This window comes from Rhineura floridana, chromosome 20, assembly GCF_030035675.1.
Source record: "Rhineura floridana isolate rRhiFlo1 chromosome 20, rRhiFlo1.hap2, whole genome shotgun sequence".
Classification (NCBI taxonomy): Eukaryota; Metazoa; Chordata; class Lepidosauria; order Squamata; family Rhineuridae; genus Rhineura; species Rhineura floridana.
Window position 1 is genome coordinate 18,405,256 of NC_084499.1, and position 22,561 is coordinate 18,427,816.

At 48.1% G+C, this 22,561-nt stretch overlaps 1 protein-coding gene across 4 annotated transcripts in view; it reads right to left on the reverse strand.

Annotated features, from left to right (window-relative positions):
- RALGDS (ral guanine nucleotide dissociation stimulator) overlaps positions 1–22,561 on the reverse strand; it is a 104,325-nt gene that overhangs the window by 80,443 nt on the left and 1,321 nt on the right. Inside the window, exon 1 of one of the 4 annotated variants that reach the window (XM_061604231.1) lies at positions 9,214–9,393. The exons of 1 other annotated variant lie outside the window; for it this stretch is intronic. In XM_061604231.1, the coding sequence (XP_061460215.1) occupies positions 9,214–9,390 (177 nt within the window). In that variant the 5' untranslated portion in view covers positions 9,391–9,393. Of the gene's footprint in view, positions 1–893; positions 1,069–9,213; positions 9,394–22,561 lie in introns of those variants that run through there. 2 more of the 4 variants (XM_061604235.1, XM_061604236.1) reach the window with 2 other exon arrangements.

The following is a 22,561-nucleotide window of genomic DNA, read 5'->3' on the forward strand; positions in this document are numbered from 1 at the left end:
TAGTGTAAGGCAGCTTCCTATTTAAAGCAGCCTTTATTCAGAACCTTGAGGACTAGAATCTTGATGGTAGAGCATCTGATTTTCATGCCAAAGATCCCACATTCAATCTCTGCAATTTCTAGGTAGGTCTGAGAAAGAAAACTGAAAACTGGAGAGTCTCTACTAGTAAGAGCGGACCAGATTGAGCTCAGTGGAGTACTGATGATCTGATTTGATACAAGGCACATTCCTGTTTTCTATATTCTGATCAACGGCACTCTTCAGGTAGCGACCACAGATGCAGCAAACTCTGGAAGAAACCTCCTCCCTTCCAGCCTAGCAGTTTTTGTTGTTACCCAAGAGCCAAGTCACAACTCCCATACAGCGATCTTTGAAGCGGATGGAAAACCTGCTGCTACCTCGGTTCACCCTGCCTTGCAAAGCTTCTTGGTGAGTGTAAGGGCCGGCCCAGCAAAAAAGCAAGCTGACATGCTTTGGGCAACGGACTGTGTTCTATTTTGTACTTGCTGGCCTTTAACCGAAACTTATCTTTTATTTATTTATTTATCTTATTTATCCAATTGTGGATGTTGCAAAGGGCAGCAGGTGGGCAGATGGACCCAACCCAGAGGAAAATTCTCTTGTGCAAGCCCCACTAGAAATGAACGGGAGGTGCGCAAGAGCATGATGCAGAAGCATACGCATGCAAGTGTGTGGGACATTTGGATTTTCAGCCGCTCTGCCAAAACTTCTCCATCAACTCGCCCTAGGTAAGTTGCGCCCACCATCCTTCCGAAGAAACTGGGCCGTCAAATAAGACCCTCGCCACCCTGAAGCATCCGGAGTGCCCGTCCCTCAGCCTCTGCTGCCCCCCCGAGCTCCCCCCCTCAACCTGCCACCTGGGTGGTACTCACATCATCGTCCTGCACGCTCAGAGGAATATCCAGCATGCACATCTGGAAGGGCTGCACTAGGGCCTTCTGCATGTTGAACAAAGGTTTTGCCTCCATCTTCCAGCTGGGCAAGCGACTCCTTTTTTTGCCCTCACTGGGATTCTGGATCTTCTCCTGCCAAGCCCTCCAGAGCCCTGCTGTGGCAGCCTTGGCCCAGGCCGACAAAAATCTCACTGACAAGATGTTGCGCTCGTCTCAGCTGCAACTGAAGACTTCCTTCCCGTGGCAAATCAAAGGGAGGCACCAGGGAGAGGCTTCCGCATGCGTGTCCGGGCGCAAAGCATCTGGGCAAAGCGTGTGGGATGCTCCCCTTTTGCCTCATGCCTGCTCCCTGCCTGCGCCACAGACCCTTCTCTTTGCTTCCACCCAAATGCCTGCCACAGGCGGCTCTCCGGATCCATCTGCATGCCTGGCTCTTGCGCCAAGCCTTTGCATTGTCTGCTTCCAAAGGCACAACAGGTTTAGTGGTGTGTGTTTTTTCCGCCTGCTGTTGGAAGCCTGCGGCAGGCACAACACCGTTGCCTGCAGTCCTCCGTTGCAGGCAGAAGCAGGGAAGCTGGAAAGGGGGTCGAGGGGAGGGGTGGTCGACGTAGCCCCAATCACCTGCGGCTCACTCTCTTGTCCCCGCAGCGCATGTTTTTGTTTCCCCCCCAAAAAGGACCACATCCTCATCTCCCAAAGGCACAGGGGGCGGGTGGAAAGAAGCTTGAATAATTCATACCTGTCCAGGGCCCAGGAGATTCCCCGAATCTGGTGCATTGTCCGTTAAAAAGACAAGCAGTATTTCGCACCCGGTTTTGTAAACCCAGGCCTCCTTTGCAAATGGCACAGATGCCTTCCTTTTGTCAGTTTAAAGCAGGGATGAGGAAAGTGTGGCCCTCCAGATGTTGCTAGACTACAACGAGTAGCAAAGAATTTGACGGTTCGAATTTGAGGGAGGACCTACCTAACTGGCACTTTCTGAAACAACATGTGAACTGAAACGCAGCCGTCCGTCAAAATTCGCACTTCTGCAAATTTGGCAATGCCGGCCTCCCACCAAAGAACATGTACAAAGATGCGTAAGTTTGGGGAAAGCATGCATAAAAACAGATATTTTCGTGAAAAGAACATATGAAATGCATCAGGGAAAATTGCTTGCAAAAATGTGTGCAATAGGATAAATTTGCACCAAAATGCTGACAGATTTTCATGAGGGCTTTTTTAAATGTGGAAAACTGAAGGACTGCAAAAATTAGAAATTGAGAGAAATTGAAAGTGACAGATTTGTCCGTTCCTCACTACAACTCAAATCATCCCAGACCTTTGGACTGTAAGAACAGCCTGGCTGCTAGATCAGGGCAAGTGCAGCATCCTCTTCTCACAGTGGCCAGCCAGATGCCTTTGGAGAGCTCGCCAGCAGAGCCCGAAGGCAACAGCACTCTCCCCGCTTGTGATTCCCAGCAACTGGCATTCAGAGACAAACTGCCTCCAGCGGTGGATCCTTCCTTTAACAGGATCCATCAGCAGGTGAAGCTTGTCCTGACAGTGGATAGAAGTGCCAGAGCTCATTGGGGACCATAGCTGAACCTACCTCACAGGGTTGTTGTGCAGATAAGCAAGGGAGGGACCATGTATGCTGCCTTGTGCTCTTTGGAGAAACAGCAGGGACGGTGATATAGATATCATTAATTAATAGGCAGAAGTGGTTTCAAAACAACGGGCTTTTCAGGCAGGCTTTTGGGGAGGGTTAGGTTTTATTATTATTGGTTGAGATGTTATTGTTTTAATGTATTTATATGCTTTTCTTTTGTACGTCGCCCAGAGTGACTGGGAACCCAGCCAGATGGGCAACTAACAACAACAACAACAACTTGGCCATTTTATATTCTGTACCGTATGGAACTGTGTGATGTGATTCTTTTAAGGTCTTTTTTTTAAAAAGATTGTGATGTATATTTCATTTTTATTCTATATGCTTTGTTAAAAAAAAAACTTCACCTCTTCAGAAACATTTGCTGGGAAGTGGTTTATAAATCCTTACATAAACAACAACAACAATAATAATTTGGCAATCCTATACTGGCACCCAGGGTTTTCCACAATAGACCCAGCTTTCTAACCACCATATCACAATGGCTCTCACTACTGGGTGATTAGCATGCCTATTTCCCAGTTGGGAAACAGGCTGAGGAAGTGACTTGTCCAGTGCATGTTCTAGAGCTGGAATATTGATCCCCACACTGGCCCTCTGACTACTGATTACGTCTCCCCACAACTTGGTTGGTTGCAGGTATCCAGTTGGTGTTGACTTGACCCGTGACAGGGCCTTTTCAGTGGTGGCTCGGTTTGTGGAATGCTCTCCCCAGTGAGGTGTGCCTGTCTACCTCATTACTGACTTTCAGGAGAAATCTGAAAACGTTCCTGTTTACCCAGGCATTTGATGGCTGAAGGAGACTGTCCTAGCAACCCAGAGATGACTGGATGGAAGAATGTTTTTATCTGCAACTGTTTTTAGAGTGTTTTTATCTGTAACTCTTTATAGCTTGATTTGCTGCTATTGTTAAAACTGTTGTGCTTATGTGTTTGCTGCCCTGGGCTCTTTTGGGAGGAAGGGCGGGATATAAATTCAACAAGATAATAAATAAAAATAAACAGTACAATCCTATACCTGCCTACTCAGAAGCGAGCCCTATTGAGTTAACCCTGGGTGTTAACAAACACCCAGGTAAGTGCATATATAGAATTGCAGCCTGAACCAGCATGTTGCCAAATTTCCAACATCGAATGTATTGTTATGATCTGCTGGCCGTTTCCTCCTCCTGCTACAGGTTCTAGCAACGGAAACAAGAATCAAAGGTTTTTAAAGCAAGGGCTCATGGAAATAAACAGTGCCAAAAAACATCAGGGATCCTTGACTTAAGGAAACCTCCACCCTTCTGCGTTGCCTGGGCCCCTAAACATTCTCCATCCACGGACGATGAGGCTGACTAGCAGCCAAGATCCGGTTTTGGTGAATGTGTTTTTCGTTATCTGAAGTGAGCTGAACATGCCATTAAAAATAAAATTAAAAAATACAGTAATATCCCAGTTAACAAAGTACATGCATTCCTGGACATTACTTCTTTAACAGGAACTTTGGTACCAGAGGTAGGAATAACATGGGGCTTTATAGGGTGCCTACCTTCCCTCTCCAGCCCTGGGAGAAAACAAGAGATCTCTTTAAAGAAAAGCAAACATACAGGCTTATCAGTTTATTGATAGCAAATTAAAGACACAGGCAGGTCAGTTTCACCCTAGCAAAGCAAAGGCACAGGCTTGTTAGTTTATGGATAGCAAAGCAAAGGCTGGTCAGTTTCACCTTAAAGAAAAGGTATAGGCTTGAAAGTTTATCCATAGCAAAGCAAAGTTGGTCAGTTTTACCCTAAAGCAAAGGCACAGGCTTATTTATTGATTGATTGCATTTGTATACCGCCCATAGCCAAAGCTCTCTGGGCGGTTTACAACAATTAAAAACATTAAAAACAAATATACAAATTTAAAAACACATTTTTTAAAAAGCTATTTAAAAACACATGCTACGCTTGTCAGCTTATCCATAGCGGAGCAAAGCTGATCAATTTCATCTTTAAAAAAGCCTTGGTTAAAAGGAGCTTCCTTCCTGGAGGACTGGTTAACTGAGGTGTTACTGTACGTAGGTGGACAGGCAATCCACTCATTTACTATTTTCATACCGTGTGAGGGAAATAGGGTAGCTGAAGGATGTCATAACTGGTAACACACCTTTACAGTATTTTAAAGGTCCCAAGCTATTTTTTGGATTGCCCATTAGAGGCTGGTCCATTAAAGCAAGTGGTGCACTATCCCACCAACTCAGTCTGCCCTCGCTTGTTTGTCTTCTTGCTTACAAGTAGTCAGGAGGAGTGGCCTTGCCTGTCAGTCTCAGTGTCACCCCTTGTAGAACTTAGCAGGGAGAAGGAGGATGGGGACAAAGTAGAACGTGATTGGCTCAGGCTCTGCCTATCATTGGCTCTGGCTCCGTCCACTGTTGGCGACTCTACCTTCTGCCTTACTAGTCCCAAATGGGCACCAACCACCCCTGAGAACGCCTGCCCCCATACCATCCTGCTACCACCTTAAGATCTCCTGCAGAGGGTCTCCTGATGTGTCTGCCCCCCAGGGTGCTTAGGTGGGTCGCCACATGGGAGAGATCCTTCTCTACGGTGGCCCCACGGCTATGGAATCCCCTTCCATTGGACCTGCACCAAATTTCTACTCTTGTTCATCACATCAACCAACCAAAGGTTTTTAATGATTTCTCAATATACTTCTATCCCACCTTTCCTCCAAGGAGCCCAAGGCGGCCTACATAGTTTCCCCTCCTTTCCCATTTTATCCTTATAACAACCTTGTGAGGTAGGGTTAAGCTGAGAGACAGAGATCCAAGCCCTAACCCCCAATGGTACAGAGCAACACTCTCCAGAAAAGACACGCGTGCAAAATTTGTACGCAATCAAGACCTTACGCACTGCCGGCTGGCTTCTTAATAGGTAGGGAGCATCAATTAGCAATGCAAAGAAAACAGATAACGAGCATGAAAGAGAGGGAAAAAACTAATTTGTTTTTGCGGGGATTCCGAAGAAGCGTGATTTGTACTTGTTGGGAGGGCCTCTTCCCTCCCCAATCGCAACAACTGCAAAGCCAGCACCAAAATACTTTACAGATGTCAGGCTGCTGATGCTGATTTAGTTCCAAAAGGAACAGACATTTGGTGATGGATTTCCCTCATTCCCCTCCATCAGCCCTGCGAGTGCCGTGCCCCATCTCCATGGAGACAGCCGCATGCCACATCGTCATGCTTGCAATTCAGTCTCTTCATGTACAGTATGGTGTGTGAGTGTGTGTGTGTAATCATCAGGAAGCTGTACAGACACATACCCCAAAGATCCTGAGCTAGAGAGAACAGCAGGTGACTAAACCCTTCATTTATGCCTCTAATGACCAGGCTTCCAGGCTTTAATGGGTTTCATCAGTAGATGAACAGCGGGGAGCCTTCAGCCTGCGGGTCTGATTAGGCCTGTGAGGCTGATTTGGCAAAGCCATGGCAGCCTGCCCCACACTTGACTAGTCAAGTGTGGGCCAGATAAAGACATGGCTCAGTCAAGAGGCAGTTTGCAGGCACCGACAACCAGCTGACTGTTATCACCTGCAAAGCCACTATCCGCTGGGCTTTGGAAACCCTGACAATCACCCGAAGCGCTGTGCGCCGAGTCAACGAATCAGCAAAACCTGTGCGGTGGGCTTCAGGCACGCCTAACTTTTTACTATTATCATTATTATGATTATTATGATCATCATTATTAATTACTCCCCCTTCACACTAAGGCCCAGCAAGCAAGAGGCATTATCGCAGTTCAAGGACACCAGCCAGTCAGATGAAAAAGCACTCAAGGAGAGCATGGAGCAGGACTGCTGAGGGGTGTGGCCTAGGGCAAGTCCCAAGGCCCACATAGAGAGGGCCAGTGGGCTACATTTGCCCCCAGGCCACCCCTCTCTTAGAGGCTGCATTTTGCTCCACTCTGGCCCAACTGATCTTCATAAAAAAGACATTTTCAGTTCACGAAACCCAGATGGCTCTCAGCAGATCCCTTGCTGTCTCTGCCCGAGCCCTATCAAATTAATGCAAGAGACATACCTTGGCAACTGAAGATGTTGTGTCGTGATGCCTGCGGCACGCCTCGCACATCTGATCTGCTTCTCTCCTAGGGAGAAGTCTTGTCTGCAAAGAAGTCTCAGCGCTAACCTTATTGCTTGAGTAAAGTCTCTATGCAGCTGTTCTTATTTATTAATTATTATTTACATGTGCTGCACCCCGAGGTCCCAAGGCAGGTCGCAACAATTTAAAACACAACCCTACAAACAGTTTAAAACAAATTGCAATCTCAGAAATAGGGTGGGTCTTAACAAGATACATCTCATACTGTTAAAGGCCATGGTGAAGAGGTGCTACCCAATAATATTTTGAAACCTCTGTTTAATATTTTTTTTTACCAAATTGCATTTGACTTTAAAACAACCACCACCCTTTTATTCACACAACTGCCCCCTAATATTCTCACTTTTTAGAAAATAAATGTGGAATGAAGGCTGCGTAATTGCAAGATACCCAATTCACACAAAGGTCCCACAGGGGAAAGAAAGAGGTATTTGAACCTGGAACCCCAGATTTCAGTGCACCACATTTCCTGCTATTCTAACTCCATTCCCTGTTTTCCCTTAACATCCTTTCTCTGCCAGAAATAATGAGGAGCAGGGGAAATGATGGGGTCACCAGGCTTGAAAACAGCTGCTCTCCAGATCACCTGCGGTGAGTAGAGAATCTTCTCTAGGTGACAAAACAAGACGATTGTTCAAACATTGGTTCTTTGTTTCTTGTAGGCCACAAATGACTAACATAAAATAATGCATGTGTAGGCAGTTGAGCTAGTAACTTTTGTGACTTATAGGTTTATAGGCACTTAAAAAGAAAAAAAGAACATGGCACCTGCAAAAGTTTTGAGGTGGACATACTGCTTCATTTCCAGTCAGTGCATGTCCCACAGCTTCCTGCTGAAATCCCATAATTCCTCATACCACAAATACCCAGTTATTTTTTGTCTCACTTTTGCTGTGCTATACCGCAAGGGAGCCTTTCCAGGCGGCAATAATGGGATTAACATTGGGAAAGCATTACAGAACAACTAATAAAACAACTAATCATGCAAAATGATGCATGGACAGTAGAGAGGCAGGAGAAACTCAGTTCAGTTCACATTTAAAGCCCAATTTATGAAATTCACACTTTCCAAACCAATATGAGAAAAGCAACACAGCCATCCGTCAAATTTTGCACTTATCTGAATTTTGCAATGCAGTTTTCCAACCAACCATTGTTTACAAAAATGCATATATTAGGGGAAAGTGTGGATAAAAATGAATATACTAATGAAAGTAACATACAAAAATGCATTATTAGGATAAATTGCTTGCATAAAATTGTATATTGCTCAAAACTGCATACAAAAAATTGTTTCTTAGGAGGAATTCGCACTAAAATACTGACTAATTTTCATGAGGCTTTTTTTTTTAATTGCAGATTGCTGTGGAAATGTTAGAAAAAGATTAGAAAAATGAGAGCCAAAATGGACAGATCAGTCCATTCTTAGTGGATGGTCCAGGTACCAATGTGCCACTAAAGCACTATCATTGCATCAATGACCATGTTGCAAAATACACCCGCCAAAAAGACACTGGACTGGAGGGACCCAGAGAACTGAGTCTGAATCCTTGCTGATCTCCTGAAAAGATCTAAGAGATCCAGCTCCAGATCTCATCAGCTCAGCACAACCACTGATTCACGAGGCAGATTTACATGAGGGAACCACTCTCAGTCATACTCTTTTCATGCCAGAGACCTTGGAGGAGGGTGACTCAACTCTCAGAAAGGTTGTTAGAACCTAACCAGCCTCCCTGTTTTCTCCCATCCCCACCATCAACATTTAGAACTGTAACTCCTAAAACTCCTAATACAGAATCGAGGCATTGAAGGTTTCCTGCATCAAACCTTTGTCAGAAATCCTGCCCAAGCCAAGCAGGATCTGTTGCGTCTGCCAACACCTCTGACTACAACCTCCCTTGCTGGGCCCTAGATGGGACTGTGCGCCATCCTGCAGAGGACAGAGGTTCTCGCCCCCCCAAGTTCCTAACGTAAGAACCTTAGAAGAGCCTGGCTGCTGGATGAGGCCCCTCTAGTCCAGTGTCTTGTTCCTGACAGTGGCCAACCGGATGCCCCAAAGGGAAGCCCGCAAGCAGGACTTGAGCACAACAGCAACTCCCTCCTCCTGTGATTCCCAGCAACTGGTATTCAGAAGCAACCTGCCACTGACAGGGGGGGTATCCTCCCGCCTGGCCCCCAAGGGCTGGCAGAAAATCACCGAAGAGATTTTCTGAGTCGCAGAGCAGAAGGTCCTTCATAGCTCCAGGGGAAATGACCCTTTCATCATTTCTCTTTTTAAAATAATTTGGTAGCAGCTGCTCAAGTCACAGATCCGTAGAAAGATTGAGTTATACGTGGGGTTTAAGTAGCCTGTGGATTCAAACCCAGGTCCTCAAATCCAGGGGTAGAGCAGCGCCCCGCAAGGTGCCCTCCACAAATGCAGGACTACAACTCCCATCAGCCATCCTGAGCTGTAGACCAACACATTTGGAAGGCTCCATCGCAGGGCAAGGCTAAACTTCCCCATATCCCAGCCACCCCTCTGACCTTTTTCCTGAGCTGGTGCCTCTTCAGAAACATGATGGAAACCGGGGTCTCCTCTCCCTTCACCAGACGTCTCCAGAAGGGCCCATTTTTTGAGGGTGGCCGCCTCTTCGGCAGGGGAGCTCTGGCCTTGGTGAGGAATATTTTCCATCCTCGACAAAGCTTGCTCACATTCTTCATGCCTGGCTCCTTCCAAAACAATGAGTAAGAGAGCTTCCCCGCCGTGGCACTCACGCGCCCTGACGGACGCAGCCTCACCTGGATGAAGCATGCTTAGCATGTCCCGCCCCGTGACCCGGAGCATGGAACCACTCAAGGGAGGAGCCAGGGAACCCGGCAACCTGGCTGTTTATCACAACATTGCCACCCGCATCAACATCGCTCAAGGCCTCCGGCTAAAACTGCAGAAGCATTTAAATGCAAGAGGTATGTGGTTAAAAAGTGCGCTGGGGGCAAGAATGTTCTGTTTAAGTGCTGCTTGGACACGAAGGCTGCGTACTAACCATACATTTAGAGCACATTTAGGAAGCTGGCTTATCCTGAGTCAGACTACTGGCCCACCTGGCTCAGTACTGTCTACACTGACTGGCAGCAGCTCTCCAGGATTTCAGGCAGGATTCTCTCCCGGCCCTACCTGGAGATGCCGGGGATCGGACATGGGACTTTCTACATGCAAAGCAGATGGTCTGCCACTGAGCTGCAGCCGAAAAAAAGAATCCTGGGAACTGTAGTTTGTTAAAGGCACTGGGAATTGTAGTTTGGGGAGGGGAGTACAGTGATTGAAATGTGCTTTAAAGATATGGTGTGTACCAAAGCTTTAACCAACAGCCTTTCCAGAGAATTGCTTGTGAATCCTGTGTATGCTTAACAAAGGTGCAATGAAATCATTTTAGACTCTTGATGATCTAATTGGGGGGAGTCCCTCTTTACTTCGTTGGAAGCTGCATTATTGGTCCATCTAGCTCAGTACTGTCTACACTGACTGGCAGCGACTCTCCAAGGTTTCGGCCAGGGAGTCTCTCCCAGCCCTACCTGGAGATGCTGGGGGTTGGCGTTGAGACCTCCTGCATGCAAGGCAGATTCTCTACCACTGAGCTACAGCCTTTTCCCCACCCCACTGACTTCAACTGCTTTAACAAGGAGCCCCTCTTGAGATGGTAGCGTGCCATGACGGCACAGACCTACCCATTCTGCTGAGCAGGGACCCAGGACAACTGCCCCAAAGCATTGCCTTGATGGCGCCACCGGCACTTAGTGTCAGTCTGTTGCCCACATTCCCTGCCATCTGCAGCGAAGAATCTCCACCTCCATACCAAGAACAGCCAGATTCGGTCACCTGCCTGAATTAGCCACTGAACCCGTTCTTGTTTTAACGGTGCATTTTGTTAAATTAATACATAACTGTGGACGTCGGAGGCTTGCATAATCTCTCCTGGGTTGCATAACTCAGACTGCTGTTTGTTTGTTTATTTTACATATTTGCATCGTATCTTCTGCTTTTGGTTACCATGGGATCGGGGAGGGCAGTGGCAACACTGAAGGGTCTGTGAGCTCCAACCGCTGGAAATTTTCCCCCACCACTCCTCCAGTTTCTGAGATTTCAACAGAGGCCAGCCGCAACCATGAGGGCTAGAAGCTTGCTAAGACGCCCCAGGCCACACTCTGCATACCTCACGTGCCCAGAGGCTTCCTGGCATTGTCTAGCAATGGGGAACGGCACTGCTTTCTTGGCACACAGGAGGCTCTGCATTGTAGGAGGCGAGGCCTGGCTTCATCGGGGGACACCCCTGAGTCTCACTAGGTGCCACTTCAGTTTCTCCACAGATGCCAAGGGGTGACAGCAAAACCGTCCCCCTTCAAGTATGTAAAGCAAGGGCTAGCAGGTGTTCCCCCTGGGTGCACTAAGCCGGTGGTTCCCCCCTGGACCACTTACAAAATTGCCGAGGATCCTTGCAGACTTCTTCATGATTTTTTTCTGCCTCTTGTATCAAATGTGACGCACTGTGCTAGATGCTGCACGATATTCAATTCCATGTCTACCGCTTCTTTTCTGCCTGACATTTCATTGCCTGACCATTTGCATTCCGCAGAATTCATACAAGAAAAGGCAGTACGAGAAATAAAAGAGGCAGCAACCATGCAACGAAGAACGAACCGGCATCCAGCACAGCGCCTTACAATGCCTCTGGATGATTAAGGCAGGCAAAGCGTTATGCGGCCCGCCGAAAAAAGTTTGAGGACGGCTGGTTTAAAGGGAAGACATGTTAACACCTGGCCGCCCTGGGCTCCTGCTGGAAGGAAGGGCGGGATATATATATATATATATAAATAAAATAAACACCTTGCATGCAAATCTGGATGAATGCAGGATGTAACCGCCCCACAAACAGCTCTAGCCGCCCTGGGCTCCCACTGGGAGGAAGGGCAGGATATAAATATTACTATTACTACTACTAATTATTATTATTATTTCTCCCTCTGTTTCCTTTTTTTTTTTTTTGCTTTTTGCAAAGAGCTACGCAATGGCAACACTCAAATCCATTCCCACTCCTTTTAGGGAAGCCATTCCCCCCCCCTCACGTCAAGTGCACACATATACACACACACACACAGCCTCTCTTTTACCCCATAGCGGTCTGGTTTCCTCCACGCCACAAGGAAGGAAGGGGGGGGTGCGTTAAGGATTGAAGTAGGTCAGGACCTCCAAAGAGCATACTTTTGTTTTGTTGGGACGCACACCAGGTCACGGAAAGGCTCTCCACTGCTGACCCCCATCAAGGGGTCGGCTTCCTCAACGATGCGTCTCCCAAGCCGGGGCCCCTTGCTGGAGCCCTGCCCGGATTCTTAGGAGTAAAACTCCAGCTGTGAGCTGTGGGGAGAAAGGACTCAGCTGCTCCGCGATGGAAAACAACAGGAGACATTCCAGGCCTGGCTGCCATTGACAGAACCCGTCTGCCAGGGGGGCTGATTTTAAAAGCGCCCAAACCCCAGGGGCGAAGCGGGATGTTTTGAAGCGCAGAAAGTCATCATGACGGCATGCCCACAAACTGTCCAAAACGGCAAGCACCTGGGATGCTCCATTATCATACGCGCACCACATGCACACCCACGGACAAACGTAGGTAGAAAAGAACCTGTTGGATCAGGCCAGTGGCCCATCTAGTCCAGCGTCCTGTTCTCACAGTGGCCTACCAGACACCTATTCTGGGAAGCCGGCTAGCAGGGCCTGAGCGCAACAGCAACTCTCCCTCCTGTGGTTTCCAGCAACTGGTATTCAGAGGAGAACAGAGCCATCGTGGTTAGTAGCCACTGATAGCCTGATCCTCCATGAATTTGCCTCGTCCTCTTTTAAAACCACCCAACGCAACAAATCCACTACAATAAATCTGCGAGTCTTCAAGACACAACAAGACTCTTTGTTGTCTGGTGGGCCACAGGTTAGCCACTCCTACCTTAAATAAATCCAGGGAGGATAAGGCTGTCTCTCTGCACGATCTACTGTTCTTGCCTTATTTACTTCCAACCAGGCAAAAATGTGTGGGTGGGTAGGTGTGAATACCATGGTCTGGATGATCCTGACTTTAGTGTTCAGTGATACATCTTTGCATTTGAGGACCTTTTCGAGTCCTGTAATAGCTGCCCTCCCAGTCCTAACCTTCTTGTGATTTCTTGACTATTGTCTCCATTTTGGTTAATAACTGTGCCCGAGGTATTGATAATCCTTGACACATAATGCTAATAAACCATAGTTTAAGAAACCATGATTTAGCATTATGTGTGAACCAGGTCACTGAATCCTTCAGAGAATTCAGACATAGGGCCTGGCTGCACCGTTTGTTTTGGCTTCAGCTGAAGCACTGAGTGTCAGACGGCAACTTTCCTCATGTTCATTTCCTGTCTCCAATGTTGACAGAATAGTGATGAAGATGTCCAGACCTTCTGTTTGAGAGAACGAAAATAAGCCTGTGATGTCCTGCGGAACAGGTGAGGCCTTGTTCCAAGAGAGACAGAGATGGAGCCAGAAAGATAACCAGCTCCTCCTAGAAACTTACTTAAAAAAAAAAAAAGAGGTTAGTCCATCTCGTTTCGCTCGGCTACGTCTCTGAGAAGGTCGAGCCATTTATCAAATGATCCATCAGAGAGAGGGCGCCTGCCATTTTTACAATTAGATGAACTCTTTCTGGCCTCCTCTTTGGGGGGAAAACAGAAATTTATCCTGGATGCTTTGAGATCCAGGAAGCTGCAACCTCTGACGTCAAGTCCACATGTACAAACATTGTCTTTGACTCCTGGCCAAACTACGCACAAAGCAGGAAGGAGAAAAGCAGAGAATGGAGGAGATTTCAGTCGAAAGAAAAAAGGCAGTTCAGTGAAGACGCTTCATTGCATGTGACTTGGCAGGTGGGATTGCTTTAGGGCAGGGAAGTTGTCCCCTGGACATTATTGACTACAGCACCCATCATCCTTGACCATTGGTCACGCTCACTAGGGCTGATGGGAGTTGTTGTTCAACAACGTCTGAAAGGCACCATGTTGGCGATCCTTGCTTTAGAGGCTCATCGGATTGCAGGCTAAATTAGTTGCACTGAGTTCCCGTTCAAATCAACGGGACTTAAGGCCTGACTACAAAGGAACACAGGAAGCCGCCTTATACCGAGTCAGACCATTGGCCTATCTAGCTCAGTAATGTCTACACTGACTGGCAGCAACTCTCCAGAGTTTCAGGCAGGGTCCCTCCCAGCCCTACCCGGAGATACCAGGGATTGAACCTGGGATATTTTGCATGAGATGCTCTACCACTGCACAACAGCATTTCCCCTAAACGACGTAAGTTTCAAGTCCTCATGGTTCTGGATCAAAAGCTAAAAATTAAAAATCATACGGCATCTAGCATGGCGCATTGTTGTCGTTACCACAGGCAGTAAAATAATTCAGTGGTCCGCCAAGTCCTTCAGCAATTTTCAAATGGTCCAAGGGAGGGGGAGTTGGGAATCACTGGCCTACACTGACTAGCAGCAGTCAAGGATTCAAGGCAGAATCTCTCACCGTCCAAACTAGAGATGCTGGAGGTTGAACCTGAGACCTTCTGCATGCAAAACAGATGTTCTACCAATGAGCAACAGGTAGGCACCTGGTGGCCCACCCCAGAGGGCCAAATCTACCCTTCTAAGGGATGCTACCTGCCCGAGTTGCCAATCCAGAATCCAAACTCCCCTCTTGCAAAAATCAAACGTGATGACGCATTTCCTCTTTTTTTGCAATGCACACCTGGGCACCCTTGTGTGGAATGAGGGGATGTGAAGCGTCGCCTGATAAGAGGCAGCCTGCACACAGCAACTGAGGGCCAATTCAGGACATTTTGCCATTCTGTCTCGGCTCTAACTGCAGGCTCTTAGTCGGGGTTTTCTGAAGCGCTTTGGCTGCTACTAGACAGAGAAGGCCAGGACACAACAACATGGCCGTGATGCAACACCTGACGCCACACAATCCAATGTGTTAGTCACTGAGGTGCCACAAGACGCTTTGTTGGTGGTGAGAAGGGAAAAAACACCTTATATGCAAAGGTGGAGGCTCCACCTGCTGGCTGGCAGAAATGTCGCATCAGCCTGCAGGATTGGGAGCCCTGTGGCTCTCCAGATGTTGCAGGACTACAGCTCCCATCATCCCTGGAGAATTTGCCATGCTGACTGCAGGAGATGATGGGAGTTGGCGTCCAAGAGCATCTGGAGTCACACCCACTGAGTCACACCGCTGAGTCAGCAGATAGCCCAAATCCTCTGGGTTATCCAGACCTGACATAAAGAATTGGAATCTGGGCCCTTCCTGCTGCATTTGGCTGATCATTACTGCAGGATCTTTTCCCTGCCAAGTTTTAGGGTGTGTACTCATCGTACATTTAAAGCACATGGCTTCCCCCCAAAGAATCCTGGGAAGTATAGTTTACTACCCCACAGAGCTACCATTCTCAGTACCCTTAACAAACTGCAGTTCCCAGGATTCTTTGGTGGGGGAAAGCTATGTGCTTTAAATGTATGGCGTGTACGCAGCCTCACACTCCTGGTTCCGCCCACTCAGATTGCCAATCTGTGTAATAAGGCACCTTCCGGGTCTGGATTCAAGTGTTGCTGCCTACCGCCCTGCCCTATTCCTTACAACAAGGGTGGGGAACCTGCAACTGCATTTTATGAAACTCGGATTCCTTGATGATTGGGGCCAAATTTTTAAGCAGTGGGGGGCCGTGCTGACAAAAAGAGGGCAAAGCTGAAGGATTTATTTATTTTTGGCTGTAAGAGAGCCAATGTGGCCTAGTGATTAGAGTGTTGGACTACGACCTGGGAGACCAGGGTTCGAATCTCCACCCAGCCATGAAGCTCACTGGGCAACCTTGGGCCAGTCACTGCCTCTCAGCCTCAGAGGAAGGCAATGGTAGACCTCCTCTGAATACTGCTTACCATGAAAACCCTGTTCGTTGGGTCGCCATAAGTCGGGATCGACTTGAAGGCAGTCCATCATCATCATCATTGTGGGTGCACAACATATTTAAAGTACATGAGCTTCCCCCAAAGAATCCAGGGATGTGTAGTTTGTTGAGGGTGCTGGGAATTATAGCTCTGTGGGAAGTAAACTAGTTTCTAGGATTCTTTGGGGTGAGCCATGTACTTTAAATGTACGGCGTGTATACAGCCTAAGTTGTGTGTGCGCGTGCACGCTAAAAATTAAGCCACCCGCTGCCTTACCTGTGAGAAACAAGTTGAAATTTCCTCTTGGCCAGGAAGCTCGTTGAATGATCTTAAGGCAGTCATTCTCTCGAAGCCTAGTCTACCTCATAGGACTGTTGTGTGAGGATAAAGAGCGTCGAGAGCACCTTGTGTGCCACCTTGAGCTCCTTGGAGGAAACGTAGAATATAAATGCATTAATATTTACTGGGGGAAAATATTTTAGGCCGCTTTTTCAGCCTATACCTGTCCAAAGCAGCGTACAGGCCTGAAAGAACAAAATTAGATGGGACGATGGGACTCCAGTCAATAGATCTGGAGAAGGGCTGTAGCTCAGTGACAGAGCATCTGCTTTTTATACAGGAGGTTCTAGGTTTAATCCCCAAGTAGGACTGGGAGAGACCCCAGTCTGAAACCTTTGAGAGCTGCTGCCAGTCAGTGCAGACAGTACTGAGTTAGATGGACCAGTGGTTTGACTCAATAGAAGGCAGCTTCCTAGGTTCCTATCAGGACTAGAAACTTGATTTCCTCTCCCTACGCGAAAGCCGAGATTCTCTGAATGCTGACTTCTCTGACCAATTCCACATTCCGAGCTTTTTCTCTCTTGGATACCAGCCCTTCTTAAACTCCCCAACCTATTACACACAGGCCATGAAACAAACCTGACACACTTCTTCAATCCTCTGTCCTTGCAAAACAACATGTGCATTTAAATCTCACGACTGCAGTCACATCACAAGAGCTGAAAACGAGGGACGCAAGGCCCTGATCCGTCACTCACACATATATCCATACACACAGCCCCACTTTCAAAAGGATGAATGTGCAACAGCAGAGCATTTAATTCAGAATGACATAAAGGACAAAGGAATGTGTCTGCTTCCGCAACACAGCCATGGATTGCTCCCAGCAGCCCAGTAGGCAGCAATTCAACAGTTAAAACGTCCAGACCCGCCTGTAGTCATCATATCCGGGTGGAAGGCAAGTTCCTGACAGGTGAGTTCCTTTGAAGTAAAAACTGTAGATAAGCAGTGGTTAAGGCCTCCCTCCTCATGAAATGATGGTCTTGTAACCTGCATCGCCTAAGACCCTCCGCCAGTGCAGTGCAAGCATGCGTTCATGTGCCCCAGATGTTTCATAAGAGGCAGCATGCAAAAGGTACGCCCGCAGGACACGGTAGAACCATCGGTGACTCGCTGTAATGAGTTCGCTGAGCACTCCCAGCATAAGATCTCATGCATCCGCCGGGACTTAGACTCTCAATTTATAGCAGCTGATCCTAGCGAGGTGTCCGGAGCACAGTCTTGCCATGTTTTATTGGATGAGTTTCAGTTGGTTCAGCTCGAGGACGTGGACAAGGTGCTTGGACTGGTGCGTGCAACCACTTCGATACTTGATCCGTGCCCCTCTTGGCTAATAAAAACTAGCAGGGAAGGAACAATTGGCTGGGCCAAGGAAGTGATAAATGCCTCTTTACGAGAGGGAGTGGTCCCTGACTGTCTGAAAGAGGCGGTGGTGAGACCACTCCTGAAAAAACCTTCCTTGGACCCAGAAAGTTTCAACAGCTACAGACCAGTAGCAAATGTTCCGTTCCTGGGCAAGATCTTGGAACGTGTGGTTGCCGGCCAGCTCCAGGCGCTATTGGATGAAATCGATTATCTAGATCCATTTCCATCGGGTTTTAGGCCTGGTTTTGGCACTGAGACGGCCTTGGTCACCCTGTATGATGACCTATGTCGGGAGAGGGACAGAGGGAGTGTAACTCTGTTGATTCTCCTTGATCTCTCATCGGCTTTTGATACCATCGACCATGGTATCCTTCTGGAGAGGCTCGCGGAGCTGGGAGTTGGAGGTACTGCTTGGCGGTGGTTCCGCTCCTACTTGGCGGGTCGTCTCCAGAAGGTAGTGCTTGGGGAACATTGCTCGACTCCGTGGGCTCTCGAATGTGGGGTTCTGCAGGGGTCGGTACTGTCTCCCATGCTTTTTAACATCTACATGAAGCCGTTGGGTGCGGTCATCAGGAGTTTTGGAGTGCGTTGTCATCAGTACGCTGATGACACGCAGCTCTACTTCTCCTTTTCATCCTCCTCAGGTGAGGCTGTCGATGTGCTGAACCGTTGCCTGGCCGCGACAATGGACTGGATGAGAGCTAACAAACTGAGGCTCAATCCTGACAAGACTGAGATGCTGCTGGTGGACGGTTTCTCTGATCGGATGGTGGATACATACTCTATCCTGGATGGGGTTACACTCCCCCTAAAGGACCGGGTTCGGAGCTTGGGAGTCGTTCTAGACTCTTCCCTTTCACTTGAGGCTCAAGTAGCCTCGGTGGCACGGAATGCGTTCTACCAACTTCGGTTGGTAGCCCAGCTACGTCCCTATCTGAGTAAGGAGGACCTTACATCGGTGGTACATGCTCTGGTAACCTCGTGTTTGGACAATGCGCTCTACGTTGGGCTGCCTTTGAAGACAGTTCGGAAGCTGCAGCTAGTGCAAAATGCAGCTGCCAGATTGTTGACAAGGACCAAGCGGTCCGATCACATAACACCTGTTCTGGCACGCTTGCACTGGCTGCCAATATGCTTCCGGGCCAGATTCAAAGTGTTGGTATTAACCTATAAAGCCTTATACGGCATGGGACCACGATATCTGTTGGAACGCCTCTCCCGATATGAACCCGCCTGCTCACTGCGTTCTGCTTCAAAGGCCCTCCTCCGGGTTCCGACTCATAGAGAGGCCCGGAGGGTGGTGACAAGATCTAGGGCCTTCTCAGTGGTGGCCCCCGAACTGTGGAACAGTCTCCCCGAGGAGGTACGCTTGGCGCCAACACTGCTATCCTTTCGGCGCCAAGTTAAAACCTTACTCTTTCCCAATGCATTTTAACTTAAGCTATTGATTTTTCATTTGTTGTAATTGATTTTAGACTGTTTTATTGTTATATGTTTTTATTGTATTATATTGTGTATCTTAGTATTTTTGTTGTTCACCACCCAGAGAGCTTCTGCTAGTCGGGCGGTATAAAAGTTTAATAAATAATAATAATAATAATAATATGTCTTGCTTGGTGAGCCTGCCAAGATCATTTAAATGAACAGCCCACAGAGCAGATCCTCATCAAGGAGGGCTTAACAATAAAATAAAATAAAATAAAATAAATATAAAACATTTCCAGTTCACTTAGGATCCACAGTATGACTTTGAATCAAGCACGGCCACCTTTCTCCACTGAGCTAGCCTCAAGAGCTAAATGGAACCTCTGGGTACAGTTGCAGTCCATCTCCAACATATCAACTGCTGAGGTGCAGTCAAGTCATTTTAGGCTCTGGATTTAATCGTCTCATCGGGGTGGGGGGGTGCTATTTAGAGATGTGAATTTCATGCTTCAAAATATAGTGAACTAGCCTCCAGGGCTAAATGGAACCTCTGAGTTCCAGTTGCAGTCTGTCTCCAACACACCAACTACTCAGGTGCAGTTATGTAAATTTTAGGCTCTGGACTGAATGGTCTTATGGGAGGGGTGCTATTTAGGCAAGCAGGTAAATATTGTGCTTCAAAATATGGTATACCAGCCTTGCTGTTTTTCGGGACATGTTACTCATTCTGCTGAGTGGGACTCTGGACACTGGCCCCCAAATCCTTTCCTGACGGCCCCACTGCTGGGGACAGATATCAGAGGCAGAACGTTGCTTTCTTGCTCTGCTTGGGGACTTTGCAGAGGCATCCGACTGGCCGCTGTGGGAGTCTGGGCTGGATGCGACGGGCTTATGGTCTGATCCGACAAGACATTCTTTAGAGTCACGCAAGGTTTAACTTGAGGCAGAAGCACGTACTTTTCACTGATATGGCACCATCCTCTGGAATGTGGGGCACAATTAAAAGGGGTATCTGAGCACGTGCAGAGTGCACACTGAGAAATAATAGGTCATGCACACGTGTGAGACGGGGAGAATTTCCAGAACCAGGGCCCTCCAGGAGGCTGGCCCATCAGGGAAAGTGAGGCACTGCACCGAGCAACCTCAGCCTGCCCTTAGCTAGCCAGCCCCCACCTGCCTGCTTCCTTCCTTACATCCAGTCTAGCTACCAACTTCCACCTCCTTAGTAAGAAGAGCCCGGCTGCTGGATCAGGACAGCGGCCCATCTAGTCCAGCATCCCAGCGGCCAGCCAGATGCCCCAATGAGAGGTTTGCAAGCAGGACCTGAGCACAAGAGCACTCTCTCCGCTTGCAGTTCCCAGCAACTGTCATCCAGAGGCACACCGCTTCCGACAATGGAGGCAGCACACAGCCATTGTGGCTAGTAGCCGCTGACAGCCTTACCCTCCATTTATTTGCCTGGCACTTTGTTAAAGCCATCCGACTTGGTGGCCATCGCAACGACCATAACGTTGTCATTGCAGAACTCAGCAGTGAAGGGGATGGGCAAAACCGGGATCAGCTGCCTCCGCCTGTCATTGCCTCTGGCTCCTTCAACAGTTTGGGCTCCCTCCTGCACCCACCACCCACTGTCACGTAGAGTTGGAAGGGGCCTATAAGGCCATCAAGTCCAACCCCCTGTGCAATGCAGGAATCCAAATCAAAGCATTCCTGACAGATGGCTGTCCAGCTGCCTCTTGAAGGCCTCCAGTGTCGGAGAGCCCACTACCTCTCTAGCCCATTGGTTCCATTGTAGCATGGCTCTAACAGTCTAATCCCAAGCCACTGAAAGGCATAATCCGAGATCGAATGCAGCGTCACCAAGGCTGGCAGTGGGACCCACATCTCTGAGGACACAAAGGTGGCAGAAGGCGACCCTGCAAGTGTTGGAAGCGGGGCGAGAGCAACTCCTGTTTGGGTTCTTGCGTTTGCATTCCAGAAGGAAGATAGAGTTCGGGTCCTCCAGCTGGCTAGGCTTGCCTACCTTGACCTGTGCTGTTCTCTACCTAACTTCCTTCCATTGTAAACTGCTATGCTCAGGGAAGCTGATCTGCCCCTCCTTTCTTTGTTCTTTTTTCTTCTTCCACTGTCCTGGGAGAGAGGAGACACCTTTGTCTTTGCTGTCTCTCCTGAGCCATGACGGCAACCCCCACGTCTGGGTGTTGCGCCTCCAACTTAGTTAGTTAGTTAGAACTAGGTATGCCTTTCCTATCTACTATGTATTTCTATAAATAAAGTTGCTTTTCTTATTTTACCAAGTCTTAAGTCTCAGTGATCATAACATAGGGTAAAAGCCTGCCACTTAGGTAAATACACACACTGGCTCAGACTGCTGAGGATCTCTGCATATGCATAACATCAACAACCTCTGGGACACCGCAAACTGTAGTGCAGTGGCAGATTCAGACATGCAGGGTCCTTTCATGTTAGCCACAGCCCCGCCACGCCCCTTTTTTGCTGGTGGGTTGAGAGCCTTCTCCCACAGCAGCAAGCAGGAAAGGGGAGGCTGTTAGCTATTGAGAAGAGTCTTCTCAGTGGCTGACTCGCCTCCTTTTATTCTGATTGGCTCCAATCAGCAGGGAAGGGCAAGGAAGCATGCTTGAAGACTCTTCTCAGTGGCTTTTTAAAGCAAAGCAGAGGATGTTGTTTTTGTTGTTATATGCCTTCGAGTCAGTTATGACTTATGGCAACCCTATGAATCAGCAGCCTCCAAGAGCATTTGTCATGAACCACCCTGTTCAGATCGGAGGATAATTCAAACTCATCATGGAAACGGAACACTGCCTTCACGTGCCTTCTGAAATAGGAAAGTCTTTGTTGAGTGTTGCTGGACACCATCCCTGACCCTTGGCTGATGGGTGTCCAGCAACATCTGGAGAGCCCCAGATGTTCCTCATCCCTGCTGTAAACATGGCTGTTTGACTGCATGTCTGGTCAACCTGAAAAAGGAAAGGGACCTCTTCCCCAACCTCGCACCTTCCAGATGTTTTGACTACAACTCCCAGAGTGCTGGCTGGGGCTGATGGGAGATATAGTCCAAAGCACCCACAGGGTGTCAAGTTGGCACAGGCTGTGTTATAGTGGGAAGCCCTCTGTGCATGCTCAGAGATACCTACATCCAAAGTAATTTGGAAATGCCCTTGCGGTGTTTTTTTATAAAAACACACAGTTGTTTCCAAGATGTCCTGCAATTGCATTTGCTCACTTTTTAAAAGCCTCACGTCTCTGGAGTCCTTTCCCCCCCCACACACACACACCCCTGCTGCCCCTAGCTCTTCCTGCATCAGACCAAATAAAAATCCAGCATTTTGTCTCCAAGACCAGCCAACCCAAGCTTCACAGAGCTGGGCACTAAGCGCTTGAAGGCAAGCCACGCTAGGCTTCTTCTGAGAGGAAGGGTGAAAGAGAACTTTAATAAATAATTAAATAAATAAATAAATAGCCCTCCACCATTGCCTGCCCCAACAGAGTGTACTAAAAGGTAAAGGGCACCTGAATATGGAGGTTCCATTTAGTTGCCATGGCTAACATTATTATTATTATTATCATTATTATTACATCCCACCTTTCCTACAAGAGGAGGCATACAAACATGGTCCTTCCACCTCTTGATCTTATCCTCATCACAACAACCCTGCGAGGCAGATTAGACTGAGAGACCATGACTGACCCACAAGGCCACTCAGTTGAGCTTCCTAGCTGAGCGGGGATTTGAACCCTGG